The following is a 25397-nucleotide window of genomic DNA, read 5'->3' as shown; positions in this document are numbered from 1 at the left end:
GTTATACTAATGCAAGGTCTGCCATTACGAAGAGAGCGTTTTAGCTAGTTTGTCCACATCATTCCAACTAATATGCAATACTAACAGGAAAAAACTAAGTAAGGAAAATGAAACCCAGCAAAAGTCTCCATTTGCTCCCTTCCCTGCATGACCCTTGCATACCTCCTCCTCCCATCTCAACACACAACAAAAAGCACACCCCCATATCAAATACATCCCTTAATGTGTAACAGCTGATACCTTGGTCTGGGCAGGAATATCACAGAAGTGAAGTTGTCTGGGTGGCCGAGGCGTTCGCTGAGCCACTGCAACGCTGTGTCCTCCATGCCCTGCGTCACCAAGCCATCGCCTGCACATCACAGCAACCGTCAGGGTCCGTCCACACGGTCAAACACTGTCTGTCGGAAAGACACTGTGTTACCATATCATAAGGCGAAGCAGGATGACGTCATAGGCGTTGAAATGAGGGAAGTTGATATGGCAACAAACAGTGGTACCAGTTGAAGTTGTGTACCATAGTTTCTACTCCGTTCACCAGGCAAAGACCGGCAGACAATGTTCAAAGTTGATGTCCGCTGGCAACCCACGGGTATCTAAGTCAGTGTTAGTATGGGCTCGAGAGACAGGTGACAGACGTACGGCCAGCCATGTTGACAGGGCAGGTGAGATCTAATCAACTGACAGCCTCAGTTCATCCGGTTAACAAGTAACTTTGTTCATCCTGTGCCTGGCAGTATCGTACACTTCCAAGCCTCTGTCCCACCAGGCAGTGTCCGATACTACGAACATGGGCAGTGTCTGGTACACCTCTTGGTGCTCGCTTCTGACGTCATCAGCGAGCCTTTCCGCTTTCCATTGTTAACTGGTAGCAGCGTTTGTCCGACGGACATTGTTCGACCGTGTGGACGCACCCTTACAAGGCGTTCTGCACTGGTACCACTATGAGCCAGACATGGCCACCAACACACTGAGGTCCCTGCCATGATACTTAGGTCCTTATTTTTAACGTCTCGGCCTCCCATTATGACTGTTAACCAAGGCCACAGAGGAGATGAACCGGGTGTTCATGTGGCTGTTTTTCCCGTCCAAGGTGCAGAAGTTGTGTAACACTGTCTCCAGGATCACAGAACACTCCATGAAAATTTCAGCAACTGCTACAAGAGGCTTTTCAAATGGAAACTGAGTCACTGATATGTTTAAAAATAGGGACTTTATTCCCTCAGCCACCCCCCCTTCCTGGTGTGACTGATCCCTGCCTCAGGTTATTTCTGTTGTGTTGATGAAGGTGACCCAGTGCATCAATACTACAGCAAGTGTTAGAAATTGGAGCTGATGCTGATGTTGGCCTGGAGGGTGAGGGAGGCTGTGGGGCTTATTGGGCATGTCAGCCGTGATGGTAGGGGCTGAGGCTACTTGTAGTGTAGACTGTTTCTCCTGCTGACATTGGTGAGTTGAAGGCAAGAAGCAACACACACCTCTTGTTAGCTCATCAGGCATTGTTCTGTCCCTGCCCTCCCCTTACTTTACTGTCTCCTAGTGTTCATACTCCATGGAGGGGACTCAGGGTCTACAGTGGGGCCCTGGCTCTAGTGATATTAAGAGGCTGAAAAATGTCCAACCATTTCAAATGGTCCGTTTGGGCGGTAGATTCCTGGGTCCTCTCCTCCCCTCTGCTCTGCCACACAGCCCCAACACCTGTTTTTCCCTCTCCTATGTTACCTGTAGCTAACACATGAGAGGGAAAAACAGGTGTTGGGAGTGAGCGGCAGAGCAGAGGGGAGGAAAGGACCCAAGAAATCCGCCGTCCAAACAGACTATTTGAAATGGTTGGACCAAAGTTTGGGTGAAAATTTTGAATAAAAAATAAAAACAGACAAGAACTCATTGGAAAATGCCTTTTTGTGCTCTGTCTCATGTGCTTTAAACAACCCAACCTACATTTATAGATGAACATAACCACCAATAAGGAAAGCAACGAAAAAGCTCTGACTGTGTGTGCTCTCTATTGAATACAGATGTTGGGAGTGTGTTTGCTCACTGAAAGCCCAGACCTCTGCCACCGTGACCACTGCCACCCCCACCACCACACCCAGCGAGACACACGGCAGCCCTGCCTCGGGTTGGCCTGTCGTTGTGCAGACGGGGAGCAGTGTTTGTACATAAGGCAGACGATGTAGTTATGTGGGTGGCCAGTGACACCCTTGCAGCACCATCTACAAATGTTTCCTTTGACTGTGATTGTTGTTTTCAGTAAAGGGTCGCCTATAAGAGCTGCTGAGGGAACACTGTGATGGGGCTGCTGTGTGGAACGCTGTGTTTGGTGCGCCCAGCTGATCCAGTGTCAGTGTGTTTCACCTCCACGCCCACGGGGAGCTGTGTGACTCACCAGTGGACGGAATGCACCACTGCAGCGGTCAAGTCCTCTGGTCTAGCAGGGTGCTGCAGGGGCAATGTCACACACCAGCACTCAGTTGGCCTGAGCCGCATAGCTCCCCATGAGTGGGGCAGCTCAAGCGGGACACTGGATCACCTGAGAGCCACAAAGCTTCATTATGAGGTCACCAGGGCTTACCAGTAGGGGTCATCCTGGGTCACAATGTGCAGGATGTCCAGCTTGTTGAAGGGCAGCCCGGCTTCCTTGCAGGGAATGTGCTTGGTGTCCTCCTTGGGGTCATAGTGGAAGTAGGCGTGCACCCTCACCTTGCTCTCCCTGAGGTGCACCGAGCTGCTGGCCGGGAGCAGCCTGAAGGTCATGGTGCCCTCCGCCTGCACCTGGAAGGGGACAGGAGGTGGGTTGGTTACTTGTGGGCTCAGAAAAATAAATAATGATATTAATAATTGTAATGATAGCTTTATTTCATCCAGAGCAAGTATACAGGAAAAGCAAGGCAAAAGAGAGAATAAAATTTGACCAACAGTTTTCTCTCTCTCTCTCTCTCTCTCTCTCTCTCTCTCTCTCTCTCTCTCTCTCTCTCTCTCTCTCTCTCTCTCTCTCTCTCTCTCTCTCTCTCTCTCTCTCTCTCTCTAAATAATAAACACTTCTATTGTTACCGGCATCTTTCCTACACAGCGGAAAAACGCTGTAGTTACCCCCCTATATAAAGCTGGCGACGTGAGTAATGCCGGTAATTATCGCCCAATATCCCTATTACCTATCTTCTCTAAAGTTATAGAAAAAATAGTTGCAAACCAATTAACTAAATACCTTGAAAATAACAAACACTTGTCCGACACTCAACATGGCTTTCGCCCCCACCTCTCAACCAGCACTGCACTCACGGCCGTCACCGATAAACTATACGACAATATGGACACCAAGCAATTATCGCTGCTTACACTTTGTGACCTATCAAAAGCATTTGATAGTGTTAGCCATAAGATTCTCCTCCATAAACTCTCAAATGTTAAAGTAGACACATTTTGGTTCAAAGACTACTTATCGAACAGAACACAGACAGTACGCCTACAAAACCATCTCTCCACAAAGGCAAACCTACAATATGGCGTTCCACAAGGCTCCATTTTAGGGCCTATATTATTTACACTCTATGTAAACGATATGCATGAATACTTCGACGACTGCACACTGATACAATATGCAGACGACACACAGTTTCTCCACAGTGGGCCACTGAAGGATATAAATCTACTAGTGAAAAAAGTTGAAACCACCCTAAGCAAAGCCATGGTGTACTTTAAAAAAAATGGTCTAATGTTAAACACCCAGAAAACCCAATGTATATTTATAGGAAGCAGACAACTAATACCAAGAATACCTGATAACACAACCATTCTCTTCCAGGATAGTAAGATCGAACCCTCAAACAATGTAAAGAATTTAGGATTGTATATAAACCAATATTTAGTGTTTGATCACCATATAACCGAAATCAGTAAGAAAATCCTAGGAACACTTATGTATGCAAATAGAATAAAACAATGTTTTGATAAACCCACAAGGCAGCTTATGGTAGAATCACTAGTATTAAGTATACTAAACTATTGTAATACTATATGGGGGACAACTAACAATACGCTGCTAACTAAAGTACAGAAACTACAGAACTTCGCTGCCAAAATCGTAGAAGGGAAGGCCCAGAAATATGATCATGTAACTCCGATAATTAAGGAACTCAATTGGCTCAATGTTTCACAACAAATAACTTTTGACACAGCAGTGAATATATATAAACATCTACGCGGTCACTACCCTGAATATCTAATGCCTCTCCCCTCTGTAAACAGCATCACCAACAGCACAACACGCCAGCAGGGTAATCTGTATGTACCAAGAACACACACAGACACAGGAGCCAGACAACTTTCTGTACACGGGCCTACACTTTGGAACTCCCTGCCAACACATATAAGCACTGCCCACACCTTGCATAAATTCAAATATATTCTGAAAGAGTTCTTACTTAATCGAAACCGAAACAACTGATGAATAACTAATTATTTCATTGCAATAACCTATGTACTTTTTATGTATTTGGATGTAAGAATAACCACTTCTAGCGGAAATAAACTTATTATTATTATTATTATTATTATTACTCTCTCTCTCTCTCTTCATCCTTCCTTCCCTCCCTCCCCCCTTCCCTTCCCTTCCCTTCCCTCTCCCTCCCTCCCTCACCAGTATCTTGTGGACATCCGCCGGTGTCTTGCCCTCCACATTGAAGGTGTTGACCCCCTGCACCTCGTCGGCAGCATGGATGAGGCCGGAAATACAGACGAAGGGAGGCTGTTCCAGAGTTTACCAGCGAAAGGGATGAAAGAATGAAGATGCTGGTTGACTCTTGCATTAGGGATCTGGATAGTATAGGACTGAGCAAGAGTTGAGAGAGGAGGAGGTATGCAGGTGAAGGAGACAAGTAAGACACACACCCAGCCACTACATCTACACACAAATTCCACAAAACCAGTCTTTCTACTCCCCACAATAGGCTCTGCTCCCTTTCCCTCCTGTGCCCTGTGGCAAGCACTGGGCAAACAGCAACAAGGGTCAGGGAACTCAACACAGACTGAGGCACAGAAATACAGTGTCTTACATAATGATTCTTAAACTGGGTGCCCATGACTTCCATCTCGACCAAAGAAAAAATAAATAAAAAGAAGGAAATGCCAATCTTTTCAAGTGCACTGCCTCAGATGACTGTTGTGAGGTGCTGGCTGTCTCTTTAAAACACTGAATCATCCTGTACTCGCCTAGAATATTTATTACATCAGAATACTGAGAAGCTAACCTAACCTAACCTAACAAAGCCCCAAACAGTTACTATAGGTCTTGCCTCAGAAAATTCATACATGCTTCCTTACTAATGAGACTCTCTACAACAAAGTGAGGTCATCCTTAACGTGTCAGGCTCCCACCATGACTGTTTCCCAAGGCCACAGAAAAGACTAACCGGGTGTTCATTGGTGTTTTCCCCGCTCAAGATGCAAAAGCCATGTAAAGCCATCACCAGGATCACAAACCACTCCATCAAAGTCCCAGCAGCAACTTCTATGACAAGAGACTTTTGAAACAGGGTAAGTGAAGGGCAAATACATTTAAGATACAGACAGATAAGATACAGACAGAGAGACAAGATTCCTACCATTGGCTCATTGCTCTTCACCCACTGCACAATCTTGACTGTCTCCTCATCCTCATTAACCTCGGCGGGTGTTTCGGGCAGTGCATTGTGAAGTCCTTGGCGGCAATGCTGGCGTGTGCCTGGAGAACTCCCTGCTGGATGAAGGAATGAAGATGCTGCTGCTCAACTCTTGCATAAGGGATCAGGATAGTATAGGGATGAGCAGGAGTAAAAATACAGACAAAGGGAGGCTATTGCTGTTTCAGAGTTTACCAGTGGAAGGGATAAAAGAATGAAGATGCTGGTAAACTCTTGTATAAGGAATTTGGACAGTACAGGGATGAAATAATGAAGATGCTGTTTGACTCTTGCATAAGGGATTTGGATAGAATAGGGATGAAAGAATGAAGATGGTGGTTAACCCTTGCATAAGGGATCTGGATAGCATAGGAATGAGCAAGAGTAGAGTCATGGCAGTGAGGGGGACTTCAGGATGGCAAATATCAAGCTTGATGTACAAACAAACCTAAAATTAAGACACAGAACTGAGGAGAAAATATACGGTTCCCCCCCAAGCCACGACCAACCTGGAGGTGTGGCGACTACAGGATGGCAATAGCTTGCTGGCGTCCGGTGAGGGTGTGGTGCGGTTGTGTGTCTCCCTCATGATAGGAATTCCGATCTCCTCCACACTGGACATCAGAGCCTGGCATGTCTTGCACATGCGGTTGATCTGAGAGGAGGAGGAAGAGGAGGAAGAAGGTTTAGTGTTGACTTCGGCAAAACCTAGTGACCTTATTTGTTATTGGGGGAGCTTTGGGGGTCTTGGCAAACCTGGCGTGTTCTCATTTTTTATTGATTTTTAAGGTTAGGGGCAAGACAGAGCTAGTTTGTTGATTGTGACTTTGAAAACATTGTTCTAGACCCATCATCATCATCATCATTTCATGGACGCCTGCTCCTAGGAGCTCCCACCAGGGGATGGCCACAGCAGAAGAGCTTCCAACTTTCTCTATCCAGACACTCCCTCCTTGCCTGCTCAAAGTTTCCCAAAGATCTTTCCCCCCTCTCCCTAACGTACTCTTGCACCCTATCCCTCCATTTCACTGGAGGTCGTCCTCTAGCATTCCCTCCCTCTATCTCACTCACATACACCCTTCTGGTCATCTTACTCTCCTCCATTCGCTCCATGTGGCCAAACCACTTTAAAGTCTGTTGCTTCACTTCTTCCACCACTCCACACTTCTTCCCTTCACCCCTGTGACACATTCCAAAACGCTCGTACACACTTTCATTACTCATTCCATCCATTCTACTCACACCACAAGCACTCCTCAAATAACTCATTTCCACTGCCTGCACTCTAGACCTCTGAGTTTCATTCCAGGCCCACGTTTCACTTGCATATGTGAGGGTTGGTACTATTATTGTATTTCTCAATTCCTTCTATACCTTCATGCTCACACTTCTGCCATTCATGATTCATCCCAAAGACCCTACCACCCTTCTTCCTTGCAATGCCCTTTCTCTTGTCTCTCCCTCCATACCACCATGCTTACACATAACTGATCCAAGGTACTTAAACTCATTGACCTCCTCCATTTCTTCACCATTCAAAATTATTTTGCATTCTTTTTCACATTCAATTCCCACTCTATATGGGCATACAAAATCTACAACCTCACTTCTACTTCACTCACAAACCATCACTTTACTTTTGTTGACATTTACTTTCAGCTTTCTCCTGTTACACTGACGGAACACCTTCCTCTGCAGGGACAGGGGCAGGCTGCTGTTACAGTGACCCAGGCAGTGTTTGCTGTGTACAAACACACACCCCTTAGAGAAGTTTAGTAGTACATATTTATGTTTGCACTATTAAACAATTACACAGGTGTCATTTCTGTCTTTTATTTACACATCATTACTCCAGGAGCATCAAGTGGGAAAGGTGAGCTATACTTTAAGACATAGAAGGAAGAAATTGGTACTGGCAAAAAATAATAATGAGGAATGCAACCTTTGAAAGAGTAGACACACACAGCAACCAGTGTGCTCCCTTGGTGGAGGTTGACGGCTAGCTATGAACACACCGGTCTGGGTTATAATGACGACCCACCCAGCTGTTCATCCTTCCTTTTGGGTTGGCCTATAAAAGGGAGCCTGGGCAAGGCAGCTGTGGTGACCCAGATACTGTAGTGGCCATGTCCTGGGGCTGAAGGGTCCTTGCCCGCTGCTGGCTCAAGGGCCAGAGGGATGGAGATGAGCACCACAGCCAGGCACACTTGTAACATGTGCCCCAAACTTTACCTAATTACTGCAAACCAGGCCTACAAAATGAATAAGAAATCAGGAGAGAAATGGAGTGGAACAATTTTGGTAAACATTGTATTATTATGACTATAAACCTGCCCCTCTCCCTGAGGAGAAGGGTGCAGTCTGTGCATATTCCCAGCCCTAAAATGTGCTTCATAAACTCTGCACCTCACACAAGATCCAGAGAGAAGGTAAGAAATGTGCCAAGCTGAATGGAGAAGAATGCCAGGCACAACATGGGGAGACAGGCCTTGAGTGTCCTGGACCAGGGAACAGACAAAGGTTAAAGGTGTCCTGGTGCCTATGAAAGGTGAGGCTTGGACTTGTGCACTTCATCTCATGCACCTCACAGCAGCTGAGGAACCAAAGCACCCAGCCAGCGTGTAAGTCAGGGCAGACAGAGAAGCAGGACGTGAAATTAGAAGCTTTGTGGGGCAGGATGAAGTGTATTAACATCAGACACAGAGACAAATGGACTTTGTTTTCATTAAAGGAAGCAACTCCAGGGGGAAAAAAACACTAATCTCTGCTCCAATAAAATAAAGTATAGAGGAGCTGCCAAAAAGAGTTGTGAAAGACCTTCATCCTATAGCAGAGAAATAATGGGCTGTATAACTCAACATTTTGGCACCCAAGCACACATACTTGGCAAGGCTTTCATAGGCATTTTGGGCATTTCCAAGGACAGTTTTATGACCCTGGTGGTAGTTTGACCCTTCTTCTGTACCATGAACCTAAAAGAGCACTCATGAGAACCCAATTTATCTCCTGTTTGGCCTTTGAAAACAGTTGATGTGATGGACGAAAGCGTTTGATATACCGACCAATATACGACAATGACGATGACGTGTGTACTGATGCAAAATTGAGTATATATAAGAGTGAGGAGACCTTAGTGAAGCCACAGTGAAGCCTGCCATTCCAGAGTCCCATCCAGAGGTGTTTGTGGTCCCTGGCCTGCAGGCTGGTGGTGGTGACCTGCCCGCGGTGCTTCAGGCCGCCGGCTTCCTTCAGGGAGGACGTGAAGAGTGACTCAACAACCTCTGCAATAAGAACAGTCTCACCATTACCGGCATTTGTTGGGCTCGGATAACTTGAACAACTTTGTGGAGTGTGGACAGCCTCAGGATGTTTGTACATGTTTGTGCTGACTTTTGTAGTGACATGAAGAGGGGCTCAACAGCCTGTCTTAAGGATAAATAACTACAGCATTACTTGTTTGGCAGACTCAGAAGAGCTGGACAAAATCAAGGCATCCTGACAGTCAAAACATATATTTACACCTCCCTCCCTTCCCTATCACCCCCTTGTTCATCGCCGACACTTTTTATCATTCTTTTCACCCTTTCGTTTAAAGCCCTTCCCTCCACCTTCCCTGGCACACTGAGTCACCTTATTCCCCGTGACTGCCACAACCATCCCTTCTTCCTTCCCGTTTGTTCAGTGGCACAATGACGGCCCTCCTCCAGTGTTCCGGCACCTCACCCTGCTCACAAGCTTGGCCATGTGAGGCGTTGGTGTAAAAGTTGTGACAAACCAATCAAAGCGGTAGTACTGTTTTTGGCGGCATCTGGCACCTGAATTCTTGCTGCATTGTGTGGTGAAGCAAGTTTCAGAAAAAGCAGCCTTAAACCAGGTGATTCATAGGCCTAAAGTTGTGTGACTTCTCCGTTGAAGTCCCCAATTTATCTCGACTTCTTTCAGAAAGCTTTTTGTTCTCTAAATAGTTTGTTGATGTCACTCTACCAAAATAGTCATATACTCTGTCTACTTTCCCTACTGTTCCTTAACTGTCTATTTTGTATCGTCTGTCCAGCATGCATTCCCTCCCTTCCTCTTCCACACACCTTGTGTCCCACTACGTCCCAGGCTGCCCTTGACACTGAACTCTTCTCAACCCGTCTGCTGTAATTGCCTTCACTGTTGTCCTGGTAACATACAGTACCAGGTCTTTCTCTGCCTCTGTGGTGGATAGTGGAGCATTTCCCATGTGGTATTGGTGTGCTGGATATCCCTTCACTGTTGTCCTGGTAACATACAGTACCAGGTCTTTCTCTGCCTCTGTGGTGGATAGTGGAGCATTTCCCATGTGGTATTGGTGTGCTGGATATCCCTTCACTGTTATCCTGGTAACATACAGTACCAGGTCTTTCTCTGCCTCTGTGGTGGATAGTGGAGCATTTCCCATGTGGTATTGGTGTACTGGATATCCCTTCACTGTTATCCTGGTAACATACAGTACCAGGTCTTTCTCTGCCTCTGTGGTGGATAGTGGAGCATTTCCCATGTGGTATTGGTGTGCTGGATATCCCTTCACTGTTGTCCTGGTAACATACAGTCCCAGGTCTTTCTCTGCCTCTGTGGTGGATAGTGGAGCATTTCCCATGTGGTATTGGTGTGCTGGATATCCCTTCACTGTTATCCTGGTAACATACAGTCCCAGGTCTGTCTCTGCCTCTGTGGTGGATAGTGGAGCATTTCCCATGTGGTATTGGTGTACTAGATATCCCTTCACTGTTGTCCTGGTAACATACAGTCCCAGGTCTTTCTCTGCCTCTGTGGTGGATAGTGGAGCATTTCCCATGTGGTATTGGTGTGCTGGATTTCCCCTCCCAAGGTGCAGGACTTTACATTTTTCTTCACTGCATTGTAGCCGCCACTTTTTGCTCCCGTCCTGTAGCTTGGTGAGGTGTTCTGGCAGGAAATCTGCAGCCAAGGGGTTAAGACTCTCACATCCTCACTCACTCCAGCACTGTGTTTCACTCCTACTCTTGCTCTGCCAAATACTTCCCTCACCTTCCTTCTGTACCTCTGCTTGTACCAGTCTCTCACTTGACACTTCCTTCCTCACATTAGATCTCTTCCTATTCCCTTAAATTCCCACTCGTCTCTCATCCTTACATTTCCTAATACCAGACTGTTGTGCCTGTCTTCCAATCACTGCTTCACAATTCCCACGTTCAGTTTCCCAGATATTTTGTGTGTACTTTATTTTGCCCTGGCAGGAGAGGCAAGATTTCAACCAATATCAGACACAGCTTCTATCTTACACCCCTGTTGGTCGGAGAATTAGTCCAAGAAATCACAGTGACACTGCATACTAAATCACGGTGAATGGTCTGAGAGGTGGGATGAGTCTTGGCTGTGTGAAGTGTTGCAGTGAGGAGGGGAAGACTGAGGTGGTCTGGACAGGAGAGAATGGGTGAGGGTGAGCGACACAGTAGATTATGGGTGGTGTTGGTGGAGGCAGACCAAAGAAGACACAGGATGATACAGTACAGAAAGACCTACAGATCCTGGGTACACTGAGGTGCTTTGGCTGTATGGATGGAGAGGAGGAGTGAAGGGTGAGGGAGGCAGCAGGTGATGGGTAGTGTTGGTGGAGGCAGACCAAAGAAGACACAGGATGATACAGTGCAGAAAGACCTACAGATCCTGGGTACACTGAGGTGCTTTGGCTGTATGGATGGAGAGGAGTGAAGGGTGTCAGGGTGAGGGTGAGGGAGGCAGCAGGTGATGGGTAGTGTTGGTGGAGGAAGATCACAGAAGACACAGGATGATACAGTACAGAAAGACCTACATACCCTTGGTACACTGAGGTGCTTTGGCTGTATGGATGGAGAGGAGTGAAGGGTGTCAGGGTGAGGGTGAGGGAGGCAGCAGGTGATGGGTAGTGTTGGTGGAGGAAGATCACAGAAGACACAGGATGATACAGTACAGAAAGACCTACATACCCTTGGTTACTGAGGTGCTTTGGCTGTATGGATGGAGAGGAGGAGTGAAGGGTGAGGGAGGCAGCAGGTGATGGGTAGTGTTGGTGGAGGCAGACCAAAGAAGACACAGGATGATACAGTACAGAAAGACCTACATATCCTTGGTTACTGAGGTGCTTTGGCTGTATGGATGGAGAGGAGTGAAGGGTGAGGGAGGCAGCAGGTGATGGGTAGTGTTGGTGGAGGAAGATCACAGAAGACACAGGATGATACAGTACAGAAAGACCTACATACCCTTGGTACACTGAGGTGCTTTGGCTGTATGGATGGAGAGGAGTGAAGGGTGTCAGGGTGAGGGTGAGGGAGGCAGCAGGTGATGGGTAGTGTTGGTGGAGGAAGATCACAGAAGACACAGGATGATACAGTACAGAAAGACCTACATACCCTTGGTACACTGAGGTGCTTTGGCTGTATGGATGGAGAGGAGTGAAGGGTGTCAGGGTGAGGGTGAGGGAGGCAGCAGGTGATGGGTAGTGTTGGTGGAGGAAGATCACAGAAGACACAGGATGATACAGTACAGAAAGACCTACATACCCTTGGTTACTGAGGTGCTTTGGCTGTATGGATGGAGAGGAGTGAAGGGTGTCAGGGTGAGGGTGAGAGAGGCCGTACAGTTTATCCTCATCTTACGCAGAGGGGGCTTCGTGGTGCAGTGGTTAGCACACTCGGCTCACAACTGAGAGCCCGGGTTCGATTCCCGGGCAGAGTGGAAACATTTGGGCAGCTTTTCCGATACCCTACGCCCCTGTCCACCCAACAGTGAATGGGTACCAGGTATTAATCTGGGGTTGTGTCCCGTCTCCTGGGATCTGTTCCCTTCTCCTATAATTCCTTCCCCCTCCTGTCTCTCTTCGGCATATGACCACAGATGTTGCGCCGACTAAACAAAACTTTTCATCTTACGCAGTTTATTGTAACAGGAAATTCGTCTAACCCGGGCATGATTCCACGGTAGGGAACTCTAACTCAACCACAGAAAAATTACTGTAATGCTTGATGTCTCTCGCTCTCAGCCACTAACTAATCAGCACCCGCTCCTCCTTGCCTCAGGCCGCCCCCTCCCCACCCTGCCGCCCCTCCCTGCTACTCCCAGGCCCATTTTGTGGCACACACAGCATAGAGGCTGCTGCTGCTGCCCGAACCCTGCCGGAGGTGGTGGTGTGACGCTGGAGGAGGGAGGGAGCTTGTGAGGGGATGACATTTCTGTTAACACCATTATGAAACAAGACAGGGAGGAAGAGGAAAGAAAACAAGAGGAGGAGGAGGAGGAGGAGGAGGAGGAGGAGGGGGAGGTGGAGGCCAAGACTATGCTTCCTGCATCCCATTCTGAGTCATGTGGAGTGCCAGAAGGTGTTGATCACAGCCAACAACGCTTCCCAATGAGGTGGTGAGGCAGCTGGAAGAAGCAGTCTCAGTCTACACTTGCATGGACACAGACCAAGGAAACCAAGGCAGACAGGCACCTGCCACTTTGCACATTAACCCCTTGACTGGGGATTTCCTACCAGAAGACCTCACCAAGATACAGAAATGGAGCAAAAAGTGGCTGCTACAATTCAATGAAGAAAAATGTAAAGTCCTGCACCTTGGGAGGGGATATCCAGCATACCAATACCACATGGGAAACACTCCACTATCCACCACAGAGCCAGAGAAAGACCTGGGTGTGTTACCAGGCTAACAGTGAAGGTAAAATCCGTGACAATCGCAGTGGACAGGTTAAGAGAAACATCCTGCAGCGGCAAGAAGAGGAGGCAATGCAGAACACTAGTAAGTTAATGAGATGTGTTGTGAGTTCCCTCAACTTGGAAGGTTTTTAGCCAGTCTCCCTCCCCTCAGGCTTGGTGTGTGCACACTTCTCTCTTGAGGTCAATAAAGTGTTGTTTTTCTCAAATTCCACTGTGCTCACATTATATTTTTCTAACTTAGTGAACGGCAGCAGGGTGTATTTTCTAATTTCTATGTGGCTACGTAAGGGCACTCACGAGTGAAGGGGAGAAAAAGAGGGGATTTAGGGAAGGGGCCAAAGAAAAAGTTTCCTCTAGTCCCTGCAACACAAACTTTCTCTAACAAGTTGGAGGCACAGATACAAAAACCTACATTAGACGAGGATACACTGCAGTTGAGGTGGAGGGTAACTAAGGCAGACATGATGACACAGTGCAGAATGGCCTACAGACCCTGGGCCTGACCAGAGGGCCTGCTGAAGCCTGAACAGTGCCTGCAGGCAGAGTGAGGCTGGCTGGACACACTCAGAGACTTGGAAAGGACTCTACTTTCTCTGAGAATGATGATGATGGTGATTTTTTTACGGCAGTGGAAGCCACAAAAATGAGACAGAAGACTATCAAGCACTGCTCCAGCTGAAGGAAGTCAGTACAGGAGGACAAAAAGAGAGGGTCAGTTTCAATTGGAGAGGCATCTTGATACTCTTGATGCTGACGATGATGGTTATGATGATGATGACGATGATGGTGATGATGATGATGATGTAGATGATGGTGAAGATGATGATGATGATGATGACGATGATGATGATGACAATGATCTGTCTACCTAGGAAAAAGCAAGCTGTCGGGCTGCACATATACCCACCTTGAGGGGCAGTGATGAGATGCTGTTCTGGGAAGTGTGAGAAGTGTGCCGGGAGGTTCCAGGGCAGCAAGGCGACCCTGCAAGGGAGGTCAAGCAGCATGCCCCCCAGGTAATGCCTGCAACAACACACAGGGTCACTGCCTCACACTCACATCAAATATCAGTACATTCAGTTCTGTACAAGAGGAGGGAGAAGGTCTGCTTGCAGGATATGAACCAATGAATGACTTGGTGGAATCAGGTGACACAGACCTATTACTGGAAAGGGTAGGTGAAGATGACACAGACCTATTACTGGAAAGGGTAGGTGAAGATGACACAGACCTATTACTGGAAAGGGTAGGTGAAGATGACACAGACCTATTACTGGAAAGGGTAGGTGAAGATGACACAGACCTATTACTGGAAAGGGTAGGTGAAGATGACACAGACCTGTTACTGGAAAGGGTAGGTGAAGATGACACAGACCTATTACTGGAAAGGGTAGGTGAAGATGACACAGACCTATTACTGGAAAGGGTAGGTGAAGATGACACAGACCTGTTACTGGAAAGGGTAGGTGAAGATGACACAGACCTATTACTGGAAAGGGTAGGTGAAGATGACACAGACCTATTACTGGAAAGGGTAGGTGAAGATGACACAGACCCATTACTGGAAAGGGTAGGTGAAGATGACACAGACCTATTACTGGAAAGGGTAGGTGAAGATGACACAGACCCATTACTGGAAAGGGTAGGTGAAGATGACACAGACCCATTACTGGAAAGGGTAGGTGAAGATGACACAGACCTATTACTGGAAAGGGTAGGTGAAGATGACACAGACCTATTACTGGAAAGGGTAGGTGAAGATGACACAGACCTATTACTGGAAAGGGTAGGTGAAGGCACAGACCTATTACTGGAAAGGGTAGGTGAAGATGACACAGACCTATTACTGGAAAGGGTAGGTGAAGATGACACAGACCTATTACTGGAAAGGGTAGGTGAAGATGACACAGACCTATTACTGGAAAGGGTAGGTGAAGATGACACAGACCCATTACTGGAAAGGGTAGGTGAAGATGACACAGACCTATTACTGGAAAGGGTAGGTGAAGGCACAGACCTATTACTGGAAAGGGTAGGTGAAGATGACACAGACCTATTACTGGAAAGGGTAGGTGAAGATGACACAGACCTATTACTGGAAAGGGTAGGTGAAGATGACACAGACCTATTACTGGAAAGGGTAGGTGAAGGCACAGACCTATTACTGGAAAGGGTAGGTGAAGGCACAGACCTATTACTGGAAAGGGTAGGTGAAGGCACAGAGTCAGGAAGTCACAGGAAGGAGGCGGCAAAGAGTGTGAGGAAGCTTAAGGAAAAACTGAACAAATACAGACATGGAGACAATAATTAAATAAGACAATAAGATACTAATTCCCTGCAAGGTACAGCCACTACAGTCTGAATGTATCTGTAAGCAATGGCACATTACCCAACACAGTTATTATTATTATTATTATTATTCACCGATGCCAGAGCCTGATAATAGGCCTTCCCCAGCCCTGAAGACTCCCCTACACCCGTACACCCTCATACCACCCCCTCCCCCAGCCAACTACCCTGTGTGTGTGTGTGTGTGTGTGTGTGTGTGTGTGTGTGTGTGTATGGCAATGTTGTCACATGTGGTGCAGGCTCCTTCATTACCTCCACAGCCCCCTACACCCGTACACCCTTGTACCACCCCCTCCCCCAGCCAACTACCCTGTGTGTGTGTATGGCAATGTTGTCACATGTGGTGCAGGCTCCTTCATTACCTCCACAGCCTGCTGCACCTTCCCTGGATGTGGCAACATTAAGGTAATGCTTCCCTACAAACCTAAGGCCAGGCCCTGCCCTCCCTCACAGCTCTGCTCTGCTGGCTGGGACAGACACACGCTGATAGGCCTGGAAAACCTTGCTGAGTCACCCTAAGATGGGCCAGGACACCTCCCATCCACCATCCACCCATGCAATGGCAGGAAACAATGCGGGAAATAAATTGGTAAAGTTTACCCCCACACACAACGCCCCATTGGCCGGCACAAGTATGAGCACACTTTCCCCACACAACACTGTGCGGCTTAATCTACAGACTCCCCTCAACATTTTTCATCTATTCTTTCCTTTTGGCTAATGTGCAGACCACTGATGTAGCCAGACACACTCAGCACGTAGATCTGATGCGCTTTGTCCATTTTTTTCCTTGGAAAGTACATTTCCTAATTTCTAAGGTAGCGTGTGTCCCGCCACATAAGATGCACCGGAGTATAAGACACACCTATAATTTAGCAAGATATATTAAGAAAAGTAAAGTCTGTGTGTGTCTGGAGGTGGTGATGTGACGCTGGAGGAGGGGATGGAGCTTGTGAGGTCACAGATGACATTTCTATCAACACCATTTTGCAACAAGACAGGGAGGAAGAGGAAAGAAAACAACAGGAGGAGGAGGGCAAGACCCACAGCATGCTTAGTTATTTCATAGTTCAAAGAGTTAAGAATAACATCTAATTTAAGTGAACATTTTTTAAATAAACTTTGTACCATTCCTATATGTAGATTTCTACCCACCCGCAAAGTTTGTCCGGGATTCTGGACATCGCTACTACAGGCACGTGAGGCTAAAAACGCTTCTATTTGAGGGTAAGAATACTTAGTGTTGCAGAAAAATATTGGCAGTAGTTGAGGAAGTCTTTCTCTCACCCACAAATCCCTTCCTCGCGTGACCCTTGCCTGCAGGGAGGGACGCTGCCTCCTGAACGTGGTAAGCTGTTCGACCTACTAATACACTTGTCACAGGCTACGGTGCTACCACACCACCAAGGCTCCATCAACGCCAAGGCACCTCGTTTCCTTTCTGTTACTTGCTTGCAGTAAACTTTAGACGATGGAGAAAATTAGTGCAAAGTAATGACGGGGAGGTGGGAGGGGACACTGATTCCATTACTCGCCCTGCTGCTCTCTTGTGTCAACACACACACACACACACACACACACACACATAACCCAAGATCGGTAGAGTAATTGAGTCGGATCAGGACGCTAGTATTCTCCAAGGTGAACTCAACAGATTATATGACTGAGCGGATAAATGGCAGATGGAGTTCAATGTAGGGAAGTGCAGTATTCTGAGTGTAGGTAGGAACAACCCCTCACACAACTATTGCTTAAATGACACTCTCATAAGTAGGTCTGGGTGCGAGAGGGATTTAGGGGTCTTAGTGAGCTCTGATCTCCGTCCAAGGGCACAATGCATTCAAGCTAGAAATCGAGCTAATAGGGTACTGGGATTTATTTCAAGGAGCGTAAGCAACAGAAGCCCCGAAGTCTTCCTCAAACTATATTTAGCATTAGTTAGACCTCATCTTGACTATGCGGTTCAGTTCTGGTCACCTTACTATAGAATGGATATCAAAATGTTAGAATCGGTGCAGAGGAGGATGACTAAGATGATTCAGGGGTTGAGAAACTTGCCATACGAGGAAAGACTCAAACAGTTAAACTTGCATTCTCTAGAAAGGCGAAGGGTGCGTGGAGACATGATCGAGGTTTATAAATGGATGAAGGGCTTTAATAAGGGAGACATTCATAAGGTTTTGTTGGTAAGAGAACCGGGTAGGACACGAAGTAACGGGTTTAAACTGGATAAATTCAGATTCAACAGGGACATAGGCAAAAATTGGTTTACTAACAGGGTGGTGGATGAGTGGAATAGGCTTAGCAGTCATGTGGTGAGTGCCAATACAATTGTCACATTCAAAAATAGACTAGATAAATTCATGGACAGCGATATTAGGTGGGGTTAGATACACGGGAGCTTAGGGTCAAAGGAGCTGCCTCGTACAGGCCTACCGGCCTCTTGCAGACTCCTGCGTTCTTATGTTCTTATGTAACCCAGCCCCGTGACCCCTCCCCCAACCCCCTTTCCATATCGCACCCCTTTCTCACCCCCATCCCTAGACAACCCAACCCCATACCCTCCCAACCCCCTTCGATGCTTCTTAGCAATCCCACAAGTATTACTAATAAAGTTATATGTCTGGTCGCGGAGCAAAAGGATCCCGATGTTATCGCAATAAGTGAGACCTAGTTTTCAATCAATAAACCATCATTCATGTACGAACTTAGTAACTATGATTTGTTTCACAAACACCGAGGCAGCCGTGGTGGCGGCGTGTGTGTGTACGTAAGACAACCCATGAATGCTGTACAAGCACCAATCGCTTTTCCTCCACAGTTAGAGTGTTTATGGGTGCCTTTGAAAAGTGTTAGGAGAATAGGACAAATATTATTGAGTGTATTATACTACCCACCAGATTCCCCTGTCCATGACGGACTGACTAACCGTGTGGTGTCTAGTGTTGATTTATTCCGTTCAACGCACACTGATTGCAAGGTGGTTATTGCTGGTGATTTTAATGGTCTTGATAAGAACAGAGTGTGTGATGCTCTCCATATACAAAACCTAGTGACGCAGCCGACCCATGAAAACTCAGTGATAGACTTGATTTTAACAGACATGCACTCAGATTATTGTTCTCCCGAATATCTGCACCTATTGGTCTTAGTAGACATAAATGTGTTTTGGTAAGACCTACGGCACTACCACCTCCCCCACAACATCTCACCCTCCAATACAGACCGTTCAAGGATTCATCCGTGAGGAGCTTCGGATTCTGGATCACGGCAGTGGACTGGTCGTTCTTACAAATAATGCCAACCGTGGAACAACAAGAAAATACACTGTTCACCGTCCTGAAGCACCAGTATGAAACACATTTCCCCTTAAATCTTGGCGCAAACGAGATAATGACAAACCGTGGATGACCCCAGAAATACAACGTCTGATAAACAAAAAGCGCCGTGCGTACAACCAACGTCACACAGAGTGATATCGTGAATATAATTCTGCTTCAAAAAGGAAAATCAAACAAGCAAAGGTTGAATATTTTTGAGTCAGTGCAAAATGAAAGTGGTCTTAATAAATGTATCACAATGTTAACTGAACCTAAACGCATACCAGTGAATCTTTCGGCTTTTAACCTTGATGACCATCGACATATTGCAAATATGATTAACGAACACTTCGCTGCCATATGTACAAACTACCCACCCATCGGCCCAGGTGTAGTACCGGCCCACCAGCCATCGCTTCCTCTGCCTCGTTATTCTAAACTACACATATATAAAGACTTAAAGAAAATAAAAACAAAGAAAGACACTCCCCCGGTGAACTCCCGTTAAAACTAATAAAGGAGTTTGCGTATGAACTGTGTCAACCTTTGGAGATCATGTACAACAGCTGCTTACCATCTTGCCCTACACGATGGAAGAGCTCGACAGTGACAGGACTCCCCAAAGCTCCAAATGTTACCAGCCTTGGACAACTACGGCCTGTGTCACTCACAGACACACTCGGAAAGACGTTGGAGGGCCACGTAGCAAACCTGGTTCTTGCAGACATTCTACACAAAGTCAACCACCAGCAGTTTGGAAACTTGAAGGGGCGCTCCACCACGCTGTACATGGTGTACCTCTTGGACGCCATACTTAAAGGCTTGGAGCAAAGAGACACTGTAGCCCAACTGTGTCTCACTGACTTCAAGAAAGCATTTGATAACGTGGATCACAGTGTAGCAGTGACCCACCTACACCACCTCGGATGCAGAACTTCACTGCTGCCGTTCATAACATCCTTCCTTACTGACAGACAGCAGTGCACAAGATATTACGGCGAGACATCTGAGTGGCTGCCAACAACCTGCGGAGTGCCCCAGGGAACATGCATTGGACCAGTCATTTTCCAGCAGTTATCAACAGTCTTCTGCTTCAGTCATCGCGTAAAGCCAAGTTTGTTGATGACGTCACTGTGTACGCAGTGACCAAAGCAACCGACCTGCAAAATAACCCAGTCCAAGAACAAATCACCACAGCTCACCTTCTGTGTGAGGAGTTTAAACTAATACCAAACCCAAGCAAATGTGAGATCATCAATATCAGCTTCCTCAAGAGGGACGTGGCGTTCCCAACTGTTCATCTCTGTGACAACGAAATACTGCAGGTCAGTTCAGCTGAAGTGGTAGGGCTTGTCATCACCTCAAGTCTAAATTGGCAAGACCACGTGGACCACATGTTCACTCAGGCGTCCAGAAGACTTTTTATACTGTTCCGAGCAAGGTCCTTCGGAGCAACAGAGGACCAGCTAATTTCCCTGTACTGTCAGAGGACCCGACCCGTGCTGGAGTACGCATGTCCAGTATGGCATCCAGCCCTCACTGCCGCACAACGAACTGCTCTGGAATCCGTCCAAAAGAGAGTGTGTCGCATCATCCTTGGCCACTACTATCGCAGCTACACCGGCACGCTGGCAAGGTTTGGACTGCCCAGGCTGGATGAAAGGAGAGAGCAGCTCACCCTCGGGTTTGGGAAGAAGCTGTTGAAATCGGCGCACTCACACCTGCTTCCACAGCGAACAGCAACTCGTCGCCAGAGCAGACACAGCAGCAGGATGCCACCCGTCAGGTGCAGGACAGAGCGGTACAGAAACTCCACAATTCCTCGTGTAGTACGGAGGTTGAACAAAAATATGTAAAGCGCCCTCTCATAATCAGTGCACACATTGGTAGACCTTTTTTACATTGATAGACCTTTTTTTAAGGTTTTTACTTTTTTAATTTTTTGTTTAAAAGTTTTACTTTTTACTTTTTTATTCTTCAATATTATTTTCTTTAAACTTATTTCTCTTTGTTTCTTAACTGCATCAACAAAATCTCAGGACGCAAACGGTAATTAAAACTGATTCATTGTCATTGTAAGCCAAGACCTTTTCAGAAACATGAAATATCTCACGATTCTTTGTAATCTGCTCTTGGTGAATAAAATTATTATTATTATTATTATTATTATTATTATTATTATTATTATTATTATTACTATTACTATTATTATCATTATTATTATTACACTAGGATGTAGCTGGGCAATAAATGTAGTCTACTGTGCAATTCCAAGGAATTGTGAAGATAATTCATCAGTGATTATTGTTCAATAACACTGAGTTTAATTCAATATTGAAATGCTTATTGTTGATGAAAAAATAATACAATAAAATACTAAGGCTATTTAAACATATTTCATTTTGCCTGAGGGTCAAAATAGGTTAAGAGAATATTAACTGTATAAAAATGTCTTCACCATATATAATGACATTGGTACCCAAGGAAATGAAGACTGTGCAGCCTTATCCATTAGGCTGTTAGATAAAGAGGGACTTGTAGCTCTACCTGGAGGAGTCTCTGGCTGAAGAGCCGTCACATGAGCAAGTAGTACCTAGCCCAGCACTCTCAAACACTAACTTTACCCGCATGTTAAAATCTCTGAAATAATAATGGAAACTGGTATCAGAGTGATGCTTAGTAAATATATCTAAAAAAAGAAAGTTTTAACCATTAGAGTGAGTTGGGTGTGATTCTGGAGTTTTACCAAGATGAATGGCATATCGGAAGTAACATCAATTCTTTTTATCCAAAATCTTGTAACACGTCCAGTCCGTGAGACTGCCATTTATGAGACTGTGAAATATCCATTATGAGTCTCAAGCCCTGTGGGAGAGATCACACCCAATAATATTGGACATATGGGCGACAGCTTCCCTCATCAGCAACCATGTCTGGACCTCTGGTGACAGTGAGGTGAACGATTGTTTCAGTCCTTGTAGCATTATCTCTCACAATAATCCCCATAGACAGTACACAGGGAGGGCAGTTATTATAGCAAAACACACACACTGCATATCTGGCATCAACCTGACCAACAAGATGGTTTCCTCCCGAGAAGACTGACTTTGTTGGCACAACTCTATCTTCTCAGCAGACTTGCAGGGAATTTATAAACTTTGTTTCCCCTCTCCGGCCTGTTACTACAGCAGCAAGCCTGGTGGAAAGGCATTGCTACATTAAAAAGCAGCCGTGTCAACTCCATAAATAGGAAAAAACTATGTCTCTGATGCCTCAGTTCAAAGTTGGCGCCGTGCTCGAGGGGTTGGTTGGCTGGTTGGTTGGTTTGGGCACAGCCCGGCACAGGGTCAGCAGACCATTCGTGCCTAGTGCTCGAGGGGCCAATAAAGGCGCCCAGCAGCCTCATACACAGGGCCACCTATGTACTCTCTCTGTCAAGGAACTCTAGCCTACCTTGAGGGTTAGTGGATGAGGTCCTGTTCTGGGAAGTGTGCCGTGAGGTTCCGGGTCAGGGGAGGTCAAGCAGCACGCCCACCGGGTAATGCCTGCACAAAATACAAAGGGTCACTTCCTTACACTCACATAAAATATCAATACATTCACTTCTGTAAAAGGGGAGAGAGAAGGTCTGACTGCAGGATGTGAACCAATGAGTGACTTGCAGGAGTCAGGTGATAAAGACCTATTACTGACAAGGGAAGGGAAGGCAGAGCTAGGAGGTCACAGGAAAACATGAGGAAGGGAACATGTCGTCATGATACTAAGGACTACAGCTTTCCAAGGAGAAACATAAACACTGGGAATGACTTAAGAGAAAAGGTGATGGAGGCAAAGAGCTTGTGGAAACTTAAGAAACCAGGACAAATATGGATATGGAGACAATAAATAAACAAATACAATAAGGTACCAAGTCCCTGCAAGGTGCAGCCACTCCAATCTCAGTTTAACCATAACCCACAGCACATTACCTGACAGTTATCATTATTATTCATTTATTTTTTATTTATTATTTTTTTTTATGTGCCAGCCTATAGCAGCGGCAGGCTTTCCTGTGGGGCCTGGATGGTGGTTTGATTGGACCTCATTACTGGAGTGCCCATGAAGGTTTTGGGGCCGACTCTGATGAATGTGGTGCTCTGAGGATGACCATCTGGAAGCACTGCCACCAGTGCTGGAAACCACAGAAAAAATATAAATAAATAAATAAATAAATAACCTTAACTTACGTAGCAACCTAAAATAAAATAAATACTAACTAATCTAACCAGACCTAAATATACCTTGGTAACAAACTGCCCCTTGAATATTAGAGTATATTTCATAACAACCTAAATATTCTTGATAAAAAACTGCCCCTTGAATATTAGAGTATATTTCATAACAACCTAAATATTCTTGATAAAAAACTGCCCCTTGAATAGATTACTGTACATTCTATAAGCTCACTAAGTAAACCTTGATAAAAAAAGCCCCATAAAAGATTACTGTACATTCTATAACCTCACTAAGTCAACCTTGATAAAAAACAGGCCCAACAAAACACCTTGATAAAAAAAGCCCCATAAAAGATTACTGTACATTCTATAACCTCACTAAGTCAACCTTGATAAAAAACAGGCCCAACAAAACACCTTGATAAAAAAAAGCCCCATAAAAGATTACTGTACATTCTATAACCTCACTAAGTAAACCTTGATAAAAAAAGCCCCATAAAAGATTACTGTACATTCTATAACCTCACTAAGTAAACCTTGATAAAAAAAAGCCCCATAAAAGATTACTGTACATTCTATAACCTCACTAAGTAAACCTTGATAAAAAAAAGCCCCATAAAAGATTACTGTACATTCTATAACCTCACTAAGTAAACCTTGATAAAAACATCCAAAAAATATACATTGATAATAAAACAGTATATACAACGCCTAAATATACCTTGATAAAAAACAACCCATAAAGTATTGAGTACATTCTATAACCTCACCTAAATATACCTTGATAAAAAACAACCCATAAAGTATTGAGTACATTCTATAACCTCACCTAAATATACCTTGATAAAAAACAACCCATAAAGTATTGAGTACATTCTATAACCTCACCTAAATATACCTTGATAATAAAACAGCCCCAAAATGTTACAGTACATCAGCTAAACATACCTTGGTAACAAAAACAAGCAATAAAGCATTAGAGTACATTCTATAGGCTCAGCTAACCTGGAGCACAGCATAATTACTGCTCAGGGAACAACACACCCGGCACAGCATCACCAGCTGGGGCGCCTCGTGGGTGAACACTGCCATGGACAACACATCATCATTGCCCAGGGGGAGGCCGGCAGGTACCGCCCCCCTCCCTTGTTGTGCATTCATTCCTGCCATTGTGTCTTTATCGTTTCTTGGTACTGCCTCCACATGTATTACTAGTTGTATAATCACACTCTGTCCTGCCTGGGGGTTGGGATGGCATGTTCCTCCCTTCTCCTTTGTTGTTTCCCTGCAACAATAAACTATCAATCAATCATTACCTTATATTAATTAGTAAAACTACAGAAGTACACCCACCGGGCCGACGTCCACCTGAGACAACAACAAACAATGCAGCAACAAGCTAGCAATGTATTAATCATGAACAACTAATTAATCTAACCTGACTTAACCTAACCTAACATAACTTACCTCGATACAGTATATCCCATGCAAGATAATATTTATTTCTTTATCATTACACTAACCTAACCTAAGCTGGCTCTACCTAACCTAAACCTGGCCCATGCCTCAATACAGCATATCCCCCCAAGATAATATTTATTTCTTTATCATTAAACTAGCCTAACCTAAGCTGGCTCTACCTAACCTAAACCTTGCCCATGCCTCAATACAGCATATCCCCCCAAGATAATATTTATTTCTTTATCATTAAACTAACCTAGCCTAAGCTGGCTCTACCTAACCTAAACCTGGCCCATGCCTCAATACAGCATATCCCCCCAAGATAATATTTATTTCTCTATCATAAACAGTTAAACTAACCAAACATAGCCTGGTCTGTGCTCTGCTGCCAAAATTCAGTAAGAGGAAATATATACCTCAATATATCCCCCAGACAATATTTATTTACCGTGGACAATCAAGCAATCTAACCTGACCGAATCCTAACATAGCCTGGCCTGTGCTCTGTTGCCAAAATTCAATAAGAGGAAATAAATACCTCAATATATGCTCCCAGACAATATTTATTTATTTATCATGGACAATCAAGCAATCTAAAATGACCGAATCCAAGTAAACCTAACCTAACATAGCCTGGCCTGTGCTCTGTTGCCAAAATTCAATAAGAGGAAATAAATATCTCAATATATGCTCCCAG

General features: G+C 45.5%; 1 protein-coding gene and 1 long non-coding RNA gene across 2 annotated transcripts; both read right to left on the bottom strand.

Moving 5' to 3' along the window:
* Positions 1–246: 246 nt before the first annotated feature.
* Positions 247–4693, bottom strand: LOC126994498 (uncharacterized). Its single transcript, XR_007749212.1, has 3 exons — positions 4637–4693; positions 2573–2772; positions 247–398 (listed from the first exon to the last, which is right to left on the bottom strand). It is a non-coding gene; the product is annotated as an uncharacterized LOC126994498 (long non-coding RNA).
* A 962-nt stretch (positions 4694–5655) lies between these two features.
* LOC126994499 (autophagy protein 5-like) lies at positions 5656–24558 on the bottom strand. Its single transcript, XM_050853815.1, has 7 exons — positions 24245–24558; positions 23106–23196; positions 22479–22570; positions 14264–14379; positions 8787–8938; positions 6167–6312; positions 5656–5734 (listed from the first exon to the last, which is right to left on the bottom strand). Exons 4-7 carry the CDS (start codon positions 14361–14363, stop codon positions 5656–5658), a joined length of 477 nt encoding a protein of 158 aa, XP_050709772.1. The 5' UTR covers positions 14364–14379; positions 22479–22570; positions 23106–23196; positions 24245–24558.
* Between the last annotated feature and the right edge of the window lie 839 nt (positions 24559–25397).

Source organism: Eriocheir sinensis, unplaced genomic scaffold (assembly GCF_024679095.1).
Source record: "Eriocheir sinensis breed Jianghai 21 unplaced genomic scaffold, ASM2467909v1 Scaffold806, whole genome shotgun sequence".
Lineage (NCBI taxonomy): Eukaryota > Metazoa > Arthropoda > Malacostraca > Decapoda > Varunidae > Eriocheir > Eriocheir sinensis.
The sequence above is the reverse complement of the archived record's forward strand: the minus strand, read 5'-3'. Positions and strand labels throughout refer to the sequence as shown.

Excerpts from the sequence above, each read along its gene's own strand:
- LOC126994499 (XM_050853815.1), bottom strand. The coding sequence starts at position 14,363 with ATGCTGCTTGACCTCCCTTGCAGGGTCGCCTTGCTGCCCTGGAACCTC. Across the intron at positions 6,313-8,786 it reads TTCACTGTGGCTTCACTAAG|ATCAACCGCATGTGCAAGAC; the intron begins GTCTCCTCACTC and ends TCCTCCTCTCAG. Across the intron at positions 5,735-6,166 it reads TGTAGTCGCCACACCTCCAG|CAGGGAGTTCTCCAGGCACA; the intron begins GTTGGTCGTGGC and ends TCCTTCATCCAG.